Source organism: Saccostrea echinata, unplaced genomic scaffold (genome assembly GCF_033153115.1).
Source record: "Saccostrea echinata isolate AGI-Se365-2 ecotype Australia unplaced genomic scaffold, CSIRO_AGI_Sech_v1 ptg000017l, whole genome shotgun sequence".
In the NCBI taxonomy this organism is placed as follows: domain Eukaryota; kingdom Metazoa; phylum Mollusca; class Bivalvia; order Ostreida; family Ostreidae; genus Saccostrea; species Saccostrea echinata.
This window is the reverse complement of record NW_026889766.1, coordinates 648009-666375: the sequence shown is the minus strand read 5'-3', so window position 1 is coordinate 666375 and position 18367 is coordinate 648009. Positions and strand designations below refer to the sequence as shown.

General features: G+C 33.2%; 2 protein-coding genes across 2 annotated transcripts; one reads left to right on the top strand and one right to left on the bottom strand.

Moving 5' to 3' along the window:
* The first annotated feature begins 345 nt into the window (after positions 1 to 345).
* LOC133189320 (uncharacterized) lies at positions 346 to 4473 on the top strand. The gene is made up of 2 exons (XM_061324712.1): positions 346 to 858; positions 3172 to 4473. Exon 2 carries the CDS (start codon positions 3207 to 3209, stop codon positions 4374 to 4376), a length of 1170 nt encoding a protein of 389 aa, XP_061180696.1. The 5' UTR covers positions 346 to 858; positions 3172 to 3206; the 3' UTR covers positions 4377 to 4473.
* Positions 4474 to 4771: 298 nt separating this feature from the next.
* LOC133189126 (protein ERGIC-53-like) lies at positions 4772 to 17862 on the bottom strand. The gene is made up of 15 exons (XM_061324543.1): positions 17666 to 17862; positions 16783 to 16839; positions 16431 to 16528; positions 15014 to 15121; positions 14154 to 14215; positions 13760 to 13859; positions 12026 to 12149; positions 11461 to 11516; positions 11093 to 11181; positions 10816 to 10864; positions 10385 to 10552; positions 9626 to 9729; positions 9156 to 9336; positions 8542 to 8648; positions 4772 to 6829 (listed from the first exon to the last, which is right to left on the bottom strand). Exons 1-15 carry the CDS (start codon positions 17811 to 17813, stop codon positions 6793 to 6795), a joined length of 1488 nt encoding a protein of 495 aa, XP_061180527.1. The 5' UTR covers positions 17814 to 17862; the 3' UTR covers positions 4772 to 6792.
* Positions 17863 to 18367: the final 505 nt, after the last annotated feature.

Below are 18367 nucleotides of genomic sequence, written 5' to 3'. Positions count from 1 at the left end.
TATTTTATTTTTTTTTAAATTTAGTGTTTTGCATGCATAACCATCTACATGGTGTAACAACAGGTGCTCTTGTTTCACATTATGATATGTCGTACGGAGTATTTATTCCTTAGTTGATAAGATAATGTACAAGCCTGAGATAATACATCATTACATTCATAAAATATCATCACCTGATGAATGGAGTCTCCCTATTAACAATATACCAGGTACATTGAATTACGTAAGTCGGAATATTTTATACGCATGCATTGGCGGGCACATTGGTCGATAAAACACTGCATAAGTGGAACAAAGGGCGACCGACCGAGAAAAAAGAAACAATCAGCTCTCCGCGGTCACTGTACGGGAAATATAGATTAAAACATATGTGTATATCGACATAAGGTCTAACACACAGAGTCGGTGATGATCTAACATACAGGCTTGGACAAATCAAAGTTATAAATACCAATACGCTGTACAAAAAAGATAGAAAGAAAGACGCACTGATGAGATAGACAGATGGGATAAATACAACGCTGTGATATTCATTTTATACCGAGATCTTTGACCGTTTGACCACAACACAAGTAGTGATTCACTATACGGGGAACAATCGGATGTCAGCTTTAACAACAAACGGAACAACTGACCGAGATAATTTTCCGGTCTGTGAACTTCCGGATTAGTCGCTGGAACAGTGAATATTGTCGGCGTACTATCCATAGAACTGCATTGTTTATTTTTTGACTCTCTGTTTATACAATTAGATAATACTGCTTTATCATAGGCTTATCGATCGTTCCACTCAAACTACTCCCAATATAAGTGGGGAATTCCTACAGTTTCTATCAGTAGTGATTAACGATGTAAACAGTAAGTATACTGATTCCCGACTCTCTCTCTCTCTCTCTCTTTCTCTCTCTGAGATGTGCTATTATCATGATTATCAATGGACATTTTATAGGAAGTTATTTGTAATTTTTAGTTCCGTATTGTAAGACATTACTTTCATTTTCGTAAATAAATCTGGAAGTCCCGAAAGCGGATATACAAAGCTTCCAGATCTGATAGATAATTATGGATTCTCGGCAGTCTGTGGCGGATCCAATGTTTCAAAGATCTATATACACTGGTGAACATTGATTTAAATTTTGATTTAAAAAATTACATTTTTTGTACATACTCCATCGGATTCGACACAAATTATTCTAACTAAGATTCTCCTCTCCAATAGGACGAAAATAAAAATACAAAACTTGTAATTTATATTGGAAGGAAATGTGTATGATTGTGTTACAGAGAAAAGGAAAAAATAAACGGGTAGGAATTGAAGACGGAAGAAATAATTAAGCTGGGAAATAAAAATTTTTCGAAATTTTTATTTACTCCTGCACACCTTTACCTACATTTATAATTGATTTGGTTACTCATATATTAATCATTAATTTTTTTTTTTCGAAGTCATTTTTTTTAATACCAGATAATCTTCGTCCATATGTTTATTTCAAGTTTAAGTTTATATGAATCATCCACACATAATCGTTTTAAATCTCTGAACACATGTATAGTGCGTAGGCGCGATGTCTGTTGTCGGAACATCTAATTTTAAATACATGTTGTTGTTAAACCGGGAAGTGTTAATTTTACGCCTGCTGTTTGAAAACAATTTCATTTGAAAAGTTTCTGTCAATATTTTCCCTACTTTTTGAAAACTTGAAAAGCCAGATTTTTTTTAGAATCTAATAATCTAGAGATTTTCACAAACAGCGAGCAGGAATAATAAAGCGACATGTACAATATGTAGCTCAAGGTAGGACAACGTTAATTTTTCTCATCATGCATTCATTTTTTTTCTTTGGCTTGAAATAAATCGACTTCTTTTCCATTAGGTTCTCAATGTGTTAGGACAGTGGCGGATCCAGGAATTTTGAAAGGGGGGCAGTTTGGGGTCGAAGTGGGGGCCCACAACCACACCAAAAAAAAAAAGATTTATTAAATATTGTATGTACTTTGGACACAAAAGGGAGGGGGACTCGGGTCCCTGCCCCCCTCTAAATCCGTCAGTGTACGAATACATTTCTGAGTTTTGATATTAATTAAAAAATTATTTTGATGGATTCTTCAATTTTTCTCTATGTACACACTTTTATCCCAATTAAAGAAAAAGGATTTTTTTGACATCCTGTGTGCAGAATTTTATATGAAGAGGTTCCTGAAATATATATATATAAAAAGATGCCAAGAATAATCTTCCAATTTTTAAACACTTTATAAAAGCATCCCCTCCTGAAAATAATAAAAAAAAAAGTTACGGCTGTTTAGATTTTAAAATGTGAAAGAATGTGTGAGTGAGTATTAAAATTATCCATATGAATCACTACATCATAAAGAAAGTACATCAATTAAAGTGTTGTAGATGACAAATTTAATTTTGAACAAATTGTAATTAAGTTTCTTAGTGGACACTAAGGTATACATGTATTTACAGAACACCCCTTAGGTTCAAAAGGTCGGGGCGTGTCTGTAACACTACCCAGTACAGCACGATTAGATAGGAAATAGAATCCAGTATTAAGGATGACACTGCCCCTTCTATGTAACGTAGGGTCAAGTACAGGGTAGAGCTAGGGCGTGTAAGGTGCAGTGTAAATATGTATAAAACAGAGCCGAATTGTCTTCATAGTCACAAACAAATCACCGCATCATCATGATCATATAGGGTATACTTGTTACATATGTACATGTGTTCCTGTCCGTGTAAAAATTGTAAGTACCAAGGCTACTGAATTTCAATTTTTATATACTTTAATTATACATGTACACGTCAGAAAGTCTAACATTACAATTGAATCACATTATTGTTTTATTTTAAATTAAGGTTGTCAAGTTTTTATTTGACGTAAAAATAAATCAGTGTACATTGATATCCTGCATGTAATTCTGTGTCCTACATGTAGGTTCTCAACTGAAAGTACCAGGATTAATTGTTGAGCCTGTAGACTAACATTGTGTTTTTTCAATTTTTTCATAAAATAATTTTAAAAAATAATATCTACATATTTAATCAAAGTACTGAAAGTACTGTACATTTGGTACTTTTAAAATGTGAAGTTTTTACTCTGATGTGTTATAAACTACTTCCGGAACTTTAATCCTTTAAAATGTATCATTCTTGTTAAATTTCAGATGAGATGTGACTGAATGCCTAAGAGAGAAAAAATATGGACAACGATCACTGCGGAAACGCCATGTCGGAATTGGTTTCTACTGAAAAGGAAGCCATTGAACTAACACGAATCGATGACACCGAAATACAGATCGAGAAGACTGATAATCACCCTTCTGAAGAAATCTCAAAAATCGAAAACCAACCGGAAACTCTTTCAAAATCAATGTCTTCAAAAAGAATACGATGTTATCCAAGTGAAGCAGAAGTCGCAAAAGTAATCGAGGTGTTCCGAGAGAGACTTGTTTTCACTTTTAATCGCAAAAAGGCGAAATATCAGAGGATCTTACTGGAGTTAGGGGTAAACGTGCAGGCGCATGGCGACGAAAACGAGGACGACGATTGTGAAGATGAAATGGAAATAGTTGTCAGCGACAAATATTCCAAAGGTCGGTGTATTAGAAACTCTTTCCGATTTGGCGAGCATTACAGTTTCCGGAGGCTACTCAAAGGCATTTACAATGCATTTCAAAGAAAGAAAGCAATGAGGCGACTGAAACCAGTGGACAGCATTCCAAAAGAAGACTACGAGAGCGTGCTAAATGGCGTGTCTACAGAACTTTCTATTGCGTATGAATATCAACTCGCAATGCTTGCGGATGAAACAGAGATAAACTCGGTGGCGGATCACGCTGTACGATGTATGTTCAAGTATCTGAAGTCAGACGACGCCGTGTTTAATCCGTCCAATCTACTTCAAGCAGTGATAGAGGAGACTCCTAGATATTCCATCAAGTATTTTGACAGAGAACTCAAAACTAGAATTGTGAAGAAAGACAACTTTGGAATGCAGGTTAGTCAGAAATGGCGGCTGTACGATATTCTCAAACAACCCGGCATTCGAATCATAGACATGCGCTCTAGATCATATCAGTATTTCGGGTGTTTCACGCCTTTTGGTTTTAGCTGTCGCCCGGATAAATACGGCTTCCGTGGACCTTTGCACATATGGAACGAAAAAGAACGAAAATATACATTAGTTCCGAATGACATGACGTCATGTGTTTCAATAAAGCGAAGGGAGATAACTTTTAATCCAAATAATGTACACCATAGTTACAGCCCAACGCTTTCTTGTTGCCATGACAATGTAGATGCAAATGACGTCAGTGTTAGTGTTGAAGATAAAACCCCGGATGGGATAGATGTATCTGCCGCGGAATAAAATATACTCTTTAGTAGTCATTTAATAAGACCGAGATTGCTTTTGTTTTCTAGTCATCTTGCTTTTGCTGTTGAATGTGAATCTATTATAACTCTCCGTTACTTGTCCTTGTTGATTTTTCAATAAAGTATTAACAAATATACTGTGTCATGGTACTTGTGAGTTACGATTTTACAAATATTTTTTTGTAGTTATTGAAGGTATAAATACCCTTAATCAGAGTAGAAATTACCACCAAACAATAAATCTAACTCACATACTCATGTACAAACACTAGACATTTTTTAAACACTGTCGTCAGTGTTTTTCCTTGAACTTATGTCAAAGAAAATAAATTTATATAAAAATTCAAACTGTCAATCATATAAATGATGGTAAATGAAAACAAAAAAATATGACATTTTACATTTCTTTATTAATAAATATAAACCATTTACCAGACATGGATGAAGACATATACAATATAACAGACAGACGTGTCACACACACACAGGTAAAAATAGCACAGACACTCTCCAGATTCACTGACTAATGAACACCATGACTAGAGGGCAACAATGGGGGGGGGGGGGGGGGGGGAGTTAAAGAGGTATCAAAGTATGGAAGGCTGTACAGGACAAAAAAACATAGAACATGAACTAAAGATCTGTATAATATTTTCAATACAAAAACCAGGGCTTTGATTTTAATGGTTCCTACATACAGTATATAATGAGGGAGGGTGGAAATGTATACATACATGTATTATAAATGAGAACTTCCTGTATTTTTATCAGATAGTATACCTGTGAGGGTAACCTTAGCAGAGAAACTAAAGGACATGTGCATCTTCTTGGGAAATTTTGGTACCACAGAGTCTTAGGTACCTCTTGAAGAACCTCGGAGCAAAAATGATATTGCTAGGGTCTTCATATAAATTTTACTGATGAAAAAATATCGAAAAACTGGTGGGAAGCACAGCTAATTAGCACCAAATCTACTGACTATCCTAGATAAAATGTTGAAATTCCATAAGCTCTTTTCATAAACATGTACATTTTGTTCTACATGTACTCTTAGAATAATTTAATTTTTCTATAAAATGATTTTTAAAAAATGTCGCTTTTTTATAATGTTTTCTTTAATGCTGAACAAATATGAGAAATTACAATGGTACACAATGACTCCACAAAGTTTGTATAGTTATGGATTATATATAAATATCAGTTCATACTTGGGTTATTTCACTATTACTAAGCTGGTGGTTTCATAAAAACATGAAATGTAAATGCTACTCTGAAAATTTATACATATAGCCACATGACAGCACACTTTTCTATCACATGCATCAAACATTACTATTCAAGCAATATGAAAACTGACAACAACTTTTTTCCACACAATTCATACCTGATGCAACAAAAATAATTATAGATTTTCTCATTGGCTTTGAAAACAAGAGACATTGATGGTATTTAAGTTCTAACATGGAATGTTAAAAATATAGGTCTTAAAAATCACTTCCTATATACACACACAATTACATACATACATTTTCACAATTTTAAAAATTTGTTGTGCAAGTTCTCAAATAAAAAAAAAAATTACAACTTATAGAAAAAAATTCAATTTGTACAGCAAATTTATAACAAGTAAAGTTTGGTATTGAATCCATGATTAATTTATAGATAAGAAGATGAGATATTTTGAATTTAATATCAGGATAATTTTTTAAAAAAAATCTATGTCAAGTTGGGTTTATTCTGAATCATCTTCCATTACAGAGATACCTATAAATACCAGATCATATCTAGCCGCCGGGCACATTGATTTTAAATAATGGCACAGCTCCAAAAATGCAACAAATATAAAATACGACCTAAAAAAAGATCAACATTTAACATAAGTATTTAGTATATACATCATATAATTTTCACAACATCCATAATTGCTTTAAATCTGTTTGGAAATTGCACTTTTTTAAATATATATATTTTTTAAAGGCTCTTGATATCAATACAATGACTTGATAAGTACAGCCAACAAAATTTCTTAGCTAGTAACAATTAAAAATTAAAAACGAGACATTCATCTTCTTTATGACAAACAATAACCACAGTTCTGAAAAATTTACTCTCACTGTAAATTTTACATTTGGCCAATTTGGACTGCATGACAACAATCTGCGAATAAATACGTTTTTATTAAATGTACAAATTAATGGATATAGTTAGCTTCAGATTTACAAGAACAATCCACCAAGCTTCACTCTAATCAAAGTTCAGGTGGGTGTTAATAATAAGAAAGATAACTCTTGCATACTCAGTTATTGTTCTTGTTGGACTTCACAATCTCTCCATACTGTAAATGCACCTTATCTTTTCAAAACTTATAACTTTAATTAAAAAAAAAAAAATAGAACCTAGTAAAATAGAACCTAGTAAAATTTCTTGGCTTGAGCTTCCTTGTTAGATCTGAAATAAATAAAATAAAATAAGGAGATATCAATTTTGACAAAGAATTTTTTGTAATTGCAAGAGTGCTTTATTTTGAATGACTATTAAAGAAATGTGTGTCTTTTATGTAATTACATGTAGCTTGGTTTTAAATTTGTCTATGCAGGTTAAAGGGAAAAAATGAAACATAAGGGAGGGGGTTGGACGGTGAGGAGGGCTGAGCATTTTTATGCCCCCGGATCGAAAGATCCCGGGGGTATATTGTTTTTGTCCTGTCTGTCTGTTTGTCTGTTTGTTTGTCTGTTTGTCCGTTTGTCTGTCTGTCTGTTGTCAACTTTAACCTTGCCCATAACTTTTGATTGGTTGGAGCTATGACTTTCATATTTCACATGTGTATTCCTTGTGACAAGACCTTTCTTTGGGTACCATCATATTTGACCTTTTGACCTTGACCTTGGAGTTTGACCCACTTTTGCAAAATTTTATGAGACTTTAACCTTGGCCATAACTTTTGAACAGTTGGAGCTTGGGGTTTCAAACTTCACATGTGTATTCTTTGTGACAAGACCTTCTTTTGGATACCAAACACTTTGACTGTTTGACCTTGACCTTGGACTTTGACCTACTTTTGAAAAACTTTAACCTTGGCCATAACTTTTGAACAGTTGGTGCTTAGGGTTTCAAACTTCACATGTGTATTCCTTGTGACAAGACCTTCCTCTGGATATCAACCACTTTGACCCTTTTGACCTTGACCTAGGAGTTTGACATACTTTTGAAAAACTTTTACCTTGGCCATAACTTTTGAACAGTTGGTGCTTAGGGTTTCAAACTTCACATGTGTATTCCTTGTGACAAGACCTTCCTCTGGATATCAACCACTTTGACCCTTTTGACCTTGACCTAGGAGTTTGATCTACTTTTGAAAAACTTTAACCTTGGCCATAACTTTTGAATGGTTGGAGCTAGGGCTTTCATACTTCACATAAGTAATCCTTGTGACAAGACCTTCCTTTGAATACCAATGACTTTGACCTTTTGACCCTGACCTAGGAGTTTGACCTACTTTTGAAAAACTTTAACCTTGGCCATAACTTTTGAATGGTTGATGCTAGGGCTTTCATACTTCACATATGTAATCCTTGTGACAAGACCTTCCTTTGGATACCAACCACTTCGACTCTTTGACCTTGACTTAGGAGTTTGACCTCCTTTTGAAAAACTTTAACCTTGGCCATAACTTTTGAATGGTTGGTGCTAGGGCTTTCATACTTCACATATGTAATCCTTGTGATGAGATCTTCCTTTGGATACCAACCACTTTGACCTTGACCTTGACGTTTGACTTTTATTAAAAAAACTTTAACCTTCACCATAACTTTTGAACAGTTGTATCTAGGTCTTTCAAATTCCACAGGTGTTTTCCTCGAGACAAGATCTTTCTTTGGGTATCAACATTTTTTATCTTTTGGCCTGGATTTTGACTTGCATTTGAGAAACTTTAACCTTCGACATAAGCTGCCATACGGGGGCATAGTGTTTCACAAACACATCTTGTTTTTTTTGATTTTGTAATTTTTTTTCTCTCCATTTTTTGATGCTCAGAATCTGGAATATCTGCAGCTGACCACTTGAAGTGAACTCATTATACGCCACACATAATTATTTCATGAAAGGAAATCATGAATCCATTATAAAAATCCTAACCCCAAAAATATTGGATTTCTTACCTATAAACCATGTATCCAACTATGAATAGAAGTTGTAAACCTATAGCCAGGAAAAATAACATGGGAGACACGCAGTTAGCCTGGACCTCTGGGCAATTCATCTGTCCCTACAAAACACACCAAACATTATGTATCGAGTTATTGATGGAAATAAAATCTTCTTAGACTAATTCACAGTTTACCGGAATATATTTAAATACCAGAAAACAAAAAAATTTGAATACTTTTGCATTTAACATGACTCAATGATATACACCAACTTTACAATATAAATAGAATACATTACATAATTTTCAAGATGATATATTTTTCTTTTGTAATTGCAAACTTTTTCAAAAAAAAAAAATATGTACGTTACTCTGGGGCCTGTTTTACAAAAGAACTTACAACTAAGATCAAAAACTCCAGTTGATTGTAAAATAATGCAAAATTAATTATTTTGTTTAAAATTGCAAGTGTAAAAGTGTCTTTCTACATACCTTTCAAAGAGATTTAAACCATTTTCTTTTTAATGTAAATAAGAAAGTTATTAGCAGAATTAAATTTTGGTCTTAGTCATAAGTTCTTTTGTAAAACAGGCCCCTGATTCTCTATGAGAAATGAAATTGCCTTACCTGTGGTCTATTGGCAACATTGGACAGGTCTGACCTAACATAGTTCATATTCTCGTGTAGTTTATATATAATGCTTTGTATATCTTGAGGGATTCCCCCGCCCCCCTGAGATCCACCACCTCCACCACCCAGACTGCCTTGGATCGTACCAGCTCTCTGTTGTACATCATACATCACTTGTCTGAAGAAAAGTACAGGTAAATACATATATAGGTAAATAAATAAGTACACATAAGTACATATGGGCTAAAAATAAGTACCGGTAAATATGTACAGGTAAATAAATAATGTTTCACAATGGTTAACAATTTTTTTGTCTCTACCAATGATGTAAACTTACTTGATATCTCTGGCATTACTGATGATGTAAACTTACTTGATATCTTATTGATATCTCTGGCTTTATTGATGATATTAACTTACTTGATATCTTATTGATATCTCTGACTTTATTGATGATGTGAACTTACTTGATATCTCTGGCGTCGTTCATGATCTGAGCCTGGTTGTTCAGCACTTGATCCACCTCATGACGTTTGATTGATTCTGGAATAATGGGAGGGGCTCCTCCACCCTACGTAAAGATAAGATCACACTGTACTACAAATCTATATTTAGTATCAGAAATAATGCCCATGTTTTAGGTTTTTGCCCTTAGTTTGCATAATGACGAACACTTGTTTACATCTTTGCATTAGCTGTCCTCAGAAATATATCATGTTGATAAAGTGGAGCCTGCTTGTAATAGACTATATTGGCCTGAGTTAAAAATATTTCTGCTTGTGATAGACTACCATATAGTCCGTTTTTTGGGAGTTAAACTTTGGTCCAAAACTCTTTATCCGACTTATACATGAGTTATAAAAAGACTGGTATTTTAGTGGGTCAATCCCTCTAATTTAAGCTTAAAAAATACAACCGACTTATAGGCGAATATATACGGTATATTGGCCTGAGATATAAATATTTCTGCTTGTGATAGACTATATTTTGGTCTGAGATATAAATATTTCTGCTTGTGATTGACCATATCAGTTAGAGATTCTGACATGAGCATTTCTGAAGACGATCAGCAACAAATTCACAATTCAGAAGGTAATTTCTGCACTTTTAGCCGATTAATAAAAACAAGAAAACATAAACAAAAGCAGACCAATTTTAGAATCCTATATAAGATGAGCACATACATATATATACATATACATATAAGAAATAATTATATGACTTACCGGTGACACCTGGACGTTTCCACCGGTCAGCTGACTGACTCGAGACAGAACCATTTCCTGTCTTCCCATCAGCTCGTCTAACTTCCTGTTCAGTTCCTTCAGCGTGTTGTGCATTTCATTCTGTCCGTCAAAAATCATCCTCAACTCTCGGTCTTCTTGTGCTTCAAACTGTCAAGAAAGATAACTTCTGATTAACACCTTGAATGCCATACCTTTTTCCATCATTATTCATTCATGTCATTTGTTATTTTTACAACTAGTTCCTTATTTTCATTAATCCAATATCCACCTTAGTTCATTTGTTTTTGGATTCACATCTGATTCTTGGTTTAACTGAATGGCCACCACATAATCTTTCCTTTCTTTTACCATTAGTCTTTCAACTGTTTTAAATCAATTCTACAAGACCATTGATTCCCTCTTAGTCTTACCATTGACTCAAATTCCCCTGGATGTTTTCCTGGGTGCTGTTTTTGGTAGCTGTTAAATGAAAATATTTCTGTATGTTAATGTCTTCTAAGAGTGGAAAAGCTGATCATATTATTCAATATAATAATTTAAATTTCTGGCATTTCATTTGCTAATTTTTGTACATTGATGATGTGATACATTAAACAAATAGGTCAGTGTACATTAAAATTAATAAAGCCATGCATGATTTTACCCTAATTTGGAAAGAGAATACAAATATTAAGGGGGATTACTCACTTTTCTTTAGCTTGCTCCAGTTCTTTGTAATAATCGTCAAACTCTTTCTCATATTTCTGTCTCTCCTGCTCCGGCACCTGATTGGCTGGCTGTGAAAAAGATGACAAGAAAATGGTAAAAATAGGCCAATTTTCTGTTCACAGTCACATAAATTTCTTCAATAAATCCCAAAAAGGAAAATGGGTTTACATCAATTCATATAAATATGTGGCTTTATACATTTTCAAGATCATCTACATGTATTTTAGTAAATTTACACATATATTTTTGCTTTGCAGAGAAAGTTTCAAATCGATTGTAGTTTAATAATACATGAAGTAAACTTCAATTTTTCAGTTCGAGTCATAAACCTAAATAGTTGTACCCACCTGTTCGTCTTGGGAATGTAGAGAATGGGTAAGGAAGGCCAGTACATCATGGTCATCTACAACACAAAAGTCATATCTTGTATGCCAGTTTGAATTACTTCCTTAAGAAATAGGTTACAAAATAAAGAAACAGCTGCTGATAATGCAGTTACATTTTCATCACTTCTTTCCCTCACTTTACATTAAATCTATACATTTGACCAATCAATCAATTTTTGTTTCTGAATCAAACCATCAATCTTGTTACAATACATTCAGTTTCAGTGTTTTTCCCCAGGCTAGATATCCCCCTTTTTCAAATCTTTGTTAGAGTAAGTTTTGCCCTACATGGCATAAACTTGATACATATGTATGTACTAATATGCCTACTTCACATACATGTATACATGTACTATAAAATCTTTGTTATATTGCTTTTTCCCACTCTGCCCTTTATTTTTCTTGCCAAACAATCTCATTTTAATATTTGCTACATCTGATATAATAGTAAATAAATAAGGACAATTTCAAAGTCACTGACATAGTTAAGACTGACAAGTCAAAGGCAATGTTAACAAATGCTTACCTGCTAGTCCACCAGTAGCGGCAGTGATACCAAAGTAGCCACTGTCTGGGAGGTTAACGTTCTCCTGTCTCAGACAAAGCTCAAAATCGTCCTTGTTATTGGTCAGACCATTGTTTACAAATACCTGGAAAAAAGACATTACAATGAGGTGTCCATAGGAACAGGGCATTACAATGAGGTGTCCATAGGAACAGGGCATTACAAGACTATAGGAAAAAGGCATTACAATGAGGTATCCATAGGAAAATATCAAGGAGCTTAGTATATACACAGCTAAACTTCGAAATCTCGAACACGGATATCTCTAATACCCCGGATATGTCGAAGTAAGGCCGCGGTCCAGATGAAATATTTTCTCTATAAATGATTAAAATAAAACCCTTTATGTCGAACATGGTAATGTCGAATACCCCGGTTATCTCAAAGTAAAATTGTGTACCCATTCATTGAAATCGTTCTGATGATCAAGTCCTTTAGGTAAACTGAATGCTTTATTGATAACACCCACCCCTTTTGTCACACACGGGTTACCCGTGTTCCTGTGATCAACAGATAATAGAGCGATAATTACACGAGGTGTATGTATGGCTTACCTTGATTTTAATTATGCAAGCCGAGGGTTGTGTTTATTAGTCTAATGCATACGCCTGGATGACACGTTAATGGTTTTGTGGCTGGGGTACGTTAATCTTGTTAAGTGCTATTTAATGCTAGGTGTAATATGCGCACTTGCATAGTTTATGCATTCATGTACATGTATCAAAATGAAAACTATAAACGTCAAAGTGAAACAAAATTCTGTAGTTTAATGCAATTAATCCTACATGAGTGTGCAGAATTTACAATCTTCAGAACACACCATCATGTGAGAGTGTGTCGCAGTGAAAACTGTGTAAACGTTTGCTATAGTGCGATTTAGTGTTGTTCTGTAGTTAGACAAAAGTGCGTGTTTCTTCTTTTGCATTCGTTTTATTATGATAAGGTATTTTTGGTTTAACTGATTGTTTTTCCAATTAAAAAAAAATGTATATTTCGTTTTCGTTACTCTGAAAGCGACCAATTTTAAATTTACAATGCATAGATGATATCCGGCTATGTATACATGGGAAACGATGAGAGCCGTTGGAAGAAGAATTATACTTCTGTGCGTACTATACAAAGTTTTAATTTGTGAATTATAAAGAGGAGATAAAAATCTTTTTATTGCTAAATAAATGTACATGTCTATCAAAGAAATCGCATACAGAATTTCAAACAAGGAGGAATTTGAGGTTTTATTTCTATTAAGTATGTGTTCACTACGCTAAATTTATTTGAAGTCCATTTGATATGTTGAACCCCCAGATATCTCGAAGTTCATTAACAGTCCTTTCAACTTTGAGATAACGAAATTTAACTGTACTCACATCAGTTTATTTGCAGACACAATATAAATTTTCTTTGCAAACTAGAAATTGATAGTAAAGATGCATATAAAGCTATGTGTTTGGAGCTGTACATGTTTATCAAAATCTATACATTTGACAAGTCTTATTTGTATTCACTTGTAAATTCCAACAAATATGCCCTTTTAACATGGATAAAGCATTCAAGTTTTATTTCTATTCAGTGAAATATCTATTCAGTGAAATAAATTGAAAAAAAATCCCAAAAGCCAAATCATATTACTACATCCAACTTAGCAATATTTGGATTATTATTGCCTGGTGGCTGAAGGAGTTTGTTAATACGTACTGTAAGGATTTTATTGTAGTACTCTATCTTCACTCTGATTGGGTATGGCTTGTTTCTGAAGTCACGCAGACATCCACCAACCTGCTGCTGGGAGCCATCACTGAAAAACAGAGAGACGTAAACAAAGCCATTATGATTCAGTCACTAAAACCTCATGTATTAATCTTTTTCATAGTTTACAGACTGGTTGATTTCTCAAGTCACATGATATTAAATGTCACATGATCAAAAGCATGGCACCCCTTTAATCAAAATTTTTTATTTACAAACATAAATCTGCACTTCATAAGAATATTTGTGAAAGTAATTGTCCATGTTTCAATATTTCTGATAGATTTTCCTGCTGTATTTGATTGTTAACCCTAATCACTACCTAAATCATTTCAACACTCACCTCTGGTGGTCATACTGTTGAGTTCCATCGTTTACCATTGCCATAATGTATGGATTGTTGTGCTAAAATAAAGTGAGATTTTTAATTTACTAAGGTCATTCTGTACTGTCAAGATATTCGTTACATTTGTAGACAATTTTTGTTTCAAGCTCAGTTAATGAGATTTGATAAAAAATTAACAATAGTGTTGTTGATTGGTTGTTTGTTTTATGTTCCTTTGAGAATTTTTTAATCTTGTTAGAACACCTCCATTTGCTCCATTTTCCAAATTTTGACCTATAATTGGCACTAATGGCCTTTAAGCAGTGAGGGAACTTATTTGTTCCAGAATCTACTGTGACACAGGACACCTGTTTCTCATTGAAAGGAACCAAGGAATCCATACTGTAGCTTGCAAATTATTCATGCAAATATTCCGGAATATCGATATCCAAAAATATTTCTTATTTCAGCTAGAAATTCCCTGTCATATCATTAACATTACTTCAGAAATCGTAACAAAATTTACATGTATATAAAAACCAGAACAAAGGAAAAGTAAAATATATTTTATAAATGTACAATGTACAGTAAAACATGCTTAAAGCAAACAAGCCTAAAATGTATTGATACTTACAGGGAATTGATTTTCAATCCCTGTAGCTTTAAAATATAATACTGTTAACTTAACGGATATAATAAATTATGTTTATAACGAAGCAAAATTGTCCATTCCTGGCACTTTGTTATAAGCAAGTTTACCTGTACTTCTGTCTGGAAACTTCATGAAGGTATGACCTGATTCTTTTCATCCAGGCACACTTAGTGTACATGTATACAAACAAGTGAATTTACAATTACAACATGTATGTATGTATTACCTGTCCATCATTATCAAAGGAGTCCATGAACACACCTAGTCCCCTCCACATATCCTGGTTTCCAAAAACTGGTCCCTCCTGACCTTTGTCCTCTGTAAACCACACAGCCTGTCAAAAATAGGATAAATACATTTATAATAAAATATACTCTATGTGTGAAAAAAATGTTTATCTAAAAGGTTTTTATTTTACTAAGTTATTGGCCAAAGAGATAAAAGACCCAACTTCTGTGTAGTAGTTCATGCAGCAGTATGAATGTTGACAATGCCTTTTATGATTCTGTATGAATGTATTAAAATTGCTCATTTACATATTCAAATAGATTAATACAACTGATGGATATACTCATGATACTTTTATGTATTGCTCTGTGTCAAAAATAGACATGAATAATGGAAAATAAGAACACTGATGAAGAAAAGTATATATTGCCATTAACTGACAATAAAAGATGCCACTGGCCCAGATTAAAATTTTACTCCATTGTTGTCCTTCTATAAGGCTTACTTGTTTATAAAAACTGATTCAAACTTGTGCTTTATTATGTGAGAGAAGATAATTTATGATAATGTTAATAGTCACTGTGACCTAAGCCTCCTCTAATGACTATGCTTACATGAACACTCAATATTCTCTATTGTTTCGGACAAAAATTTCATTTTTGATCAATGTACATTTATTTGAATCTCATGAATCTTGAAAATTATGAAGATACACATGATAAATTTTTTTTTAATTTGAAATTCATTGCCTTAACACTAAAGAAATGCTATACCATACTGGATAAATCTTTATTTATTGCTATGAGTATATAAATTCTCCGATTAATGTTGTGTAATTATACCCTTAGGCCTTAAGAGTTATCTTCATTATTCAATATCAATGTACTTACTGATTGTAGGAAGTGGACAGTCTTGTAAATTTTACTGTCATTCATCGTGCAACAAAGGCTTAAGGGCAAATCTTGCTCAAGGTCATGATTTTTTTCACAGAAACTAATAATTTATTTCTTAATTTTCAAACTCGTGACACAAAATGAATTAAATGAACCATGTAATTTTTTTTTTATCTTAAGAAAACTGTTAAATATAATCACTGAAACTGAATTATGCAAAGTTGGTAATTGTAGACCATCATGATGGATTAGCTTTATTTTTACCAAAAGCACATGAGAAAAAACTGTTGTATCTGATTGGTAAAATTAATATCCTATCTTCAAGTTGATGTAAATTATTAATGAAATCTCTTCCTAAAGATTCAAGGAGGAAGTTCTCTTGATTGTATCAAAACACAACCTATTTATTCAATATCATGAATAAACTCTGCTTTCTTTTTTTTTTTTTATAAGAGATCTTCAGTGTATTTTAAGGCAAAGAGGAAAAAGATTCATAATTAGGGAGGGAATTCAAATTTATACCAGTCCATCTGCACCAACACGACCTCGCCCAGTGACCTTGAAAACACATTCTACAGACCATTGGTTAAAGGTAGTTTTCAGATTTGTCCAGACCCAACCTGTAAATTAACAAAGGTTTACTCAAAAATTGAAAATCAACAAATATACTCTGAAATACTTTCAGTACTTTAAAATAGTCGAACACAAAGATATCAGTCTTCTCCAGTGATGTAAGTATTGTAAACGGTTGAATACACTTACACACCTTCCCAAAATTAAGACAACTGTACCATTTCAATTACTATTGTGCATGCTCTTCATTTATGAAATTTTAAAGCGTTTTGTAAAAACATGAAAAACAGCATCAACTTACCTCTCTTGCTTCTTATAGAGGGGGCTAATCTAATGTTATCATCTCCAGCAATGGCATCTGAAGAATAAAAACAAGTTTTAAATGGAGGATATTAAAACACTGTTCATAGGTTTCTTTTGATTACAAACTTTCATCTCATTTATTCTAATCATGATGGAAAATGCATTGCATAAGGGTCTTGCTCTTTCACTGCATTATTATTACATATATATAAGCTCAATCCAATATGAATTTAATGATAAACAGAATATTAAAAATAACCTTTTGAGGTTTAAAAAAATGTTTAATATGTAAACATGGGTTGAGAATTCAAAATACAGCATGGTGCCATCATTATGTATTATGAGAATTATTCTCAAGCTATCATTATGATCTTAAAATCTACAAATGTAAGACACTTTTTCTAGGGAAGGGTGAGGATTATTGACATGCATCTCTGTTTAGAATTGATTTCATTAAAATGATTATAAAAAAAACCCAATATATTTATTGTAGTTTTTGTTATCTAGAACAAAAGCAGGTGCTTAAATATCAATATACAAATTAATATATTTATTGTAGTTTTTGTTATCTAAAACAAAAGCAGGTGCTTAAATATCAAGGGGATTTATTCCGACTTAATGAGGTCGATTCAAGTACAAGAGAATGGTCAACGTCTGCCATATGCTCAAGTGAAGTGATTTATTTTAGCAACAAAGGCATCTAGTACCCTAAAAATATCCCAAAACCTAAAATTACATTGATTAAATTAGGATCAAATGACTGCTTGCATAAAACTTTGAAATTTGTGCCGGCATATGTTATTGTTGACATGCAACACGTGTACATAAAACACCAGCCAACCAGAACACGTTTAGTGTAACTTACGGAAAAAAATTCTTACCTCCTCCGTAGTCCCAGAATGGAATGCTTTTGTTGCTCTGAGTCAAGTGAGGTCCTTTAAAGCTGTATTTGTATTCAAATCTAGGCTTCAGTTGCGCTCCATAAGCTAGAAAAATTAAAGAACACGCAACAACCACTGTCGACAGCATCGCGCTTGACGTTCGCTAAAACTGTAACGGAAATAAAGTGCAGTGCGCCGTCTATCGCATGATAAGGGAGACAACTTACATGTATGTAACAGCTTTATCCTCGGGGCGGATCTAAATGGAGGTTGTTGGATGAATTTTGACTTTTAAAAATCTATTCTTCCAGTCCAGGAAGTTTTGGGAAAAAAACAACTAATAATTCAAAAAATAATTAAATAAATTAAAAATATGCATCATACCGTTCATCAAGTATTCATTTATCGTACACATATCGGTAAAACATACAAGACAGAAATAAAAACCAGAATTGAAACACAAGTATGTCTAACAACAAATATATTCTAAATATTCATTGCAAGTGCATTGAGGATTTTCAAAACATCTCAGGTTAACCCCCCCCCCCCGTTTTTAAAATGCTGCTCTCAAAATGTACTCTCAAAGTTATAACATTCTAAAAGTTTTAAAATATTCAGAAAGAAAATTACATCAGAAGCTTTATACACAATTAATTTTTGGAAAACAAAATATTAAAATGTACATGCAGTGTGCGATTCTTA

What these genes read in the sequence shown, in the direction of transcription:
- LOC133189320 (XM_061324712.1), top strand. Translation starts at nt 3,207, where the DNA reads ATGGACAACGATCACTGCGGAAACGCCATGTCGGAATTGGTTTCTACT.
- LOC133189126 (XM_061324543.1), bottom strand. Translation starts at nt 17,813, where the DNA reads ATGCTGTCGACAGTGGTTGTTGCGTGTTCTTTAATTTTTCTAGCTTAT. An exon ending in CTCTATAAGAAGCAAGAGAG is followed by an intron (nt 16,529 to 16,782) that starts GTAAGTTGATGC and finishes GTTAATTTACAG; the next exon opens with GTTGGGTCTGGACAAATCTG. An exon ending in ACTACAATAAAATCCTTACA is followed by an intron (nt 12,150 to 13,759) that starts GTACGTATTAAC and finishes TCTTTTTTCCAG; the next exon opens with GTATTTGTAAACAATGGTCT.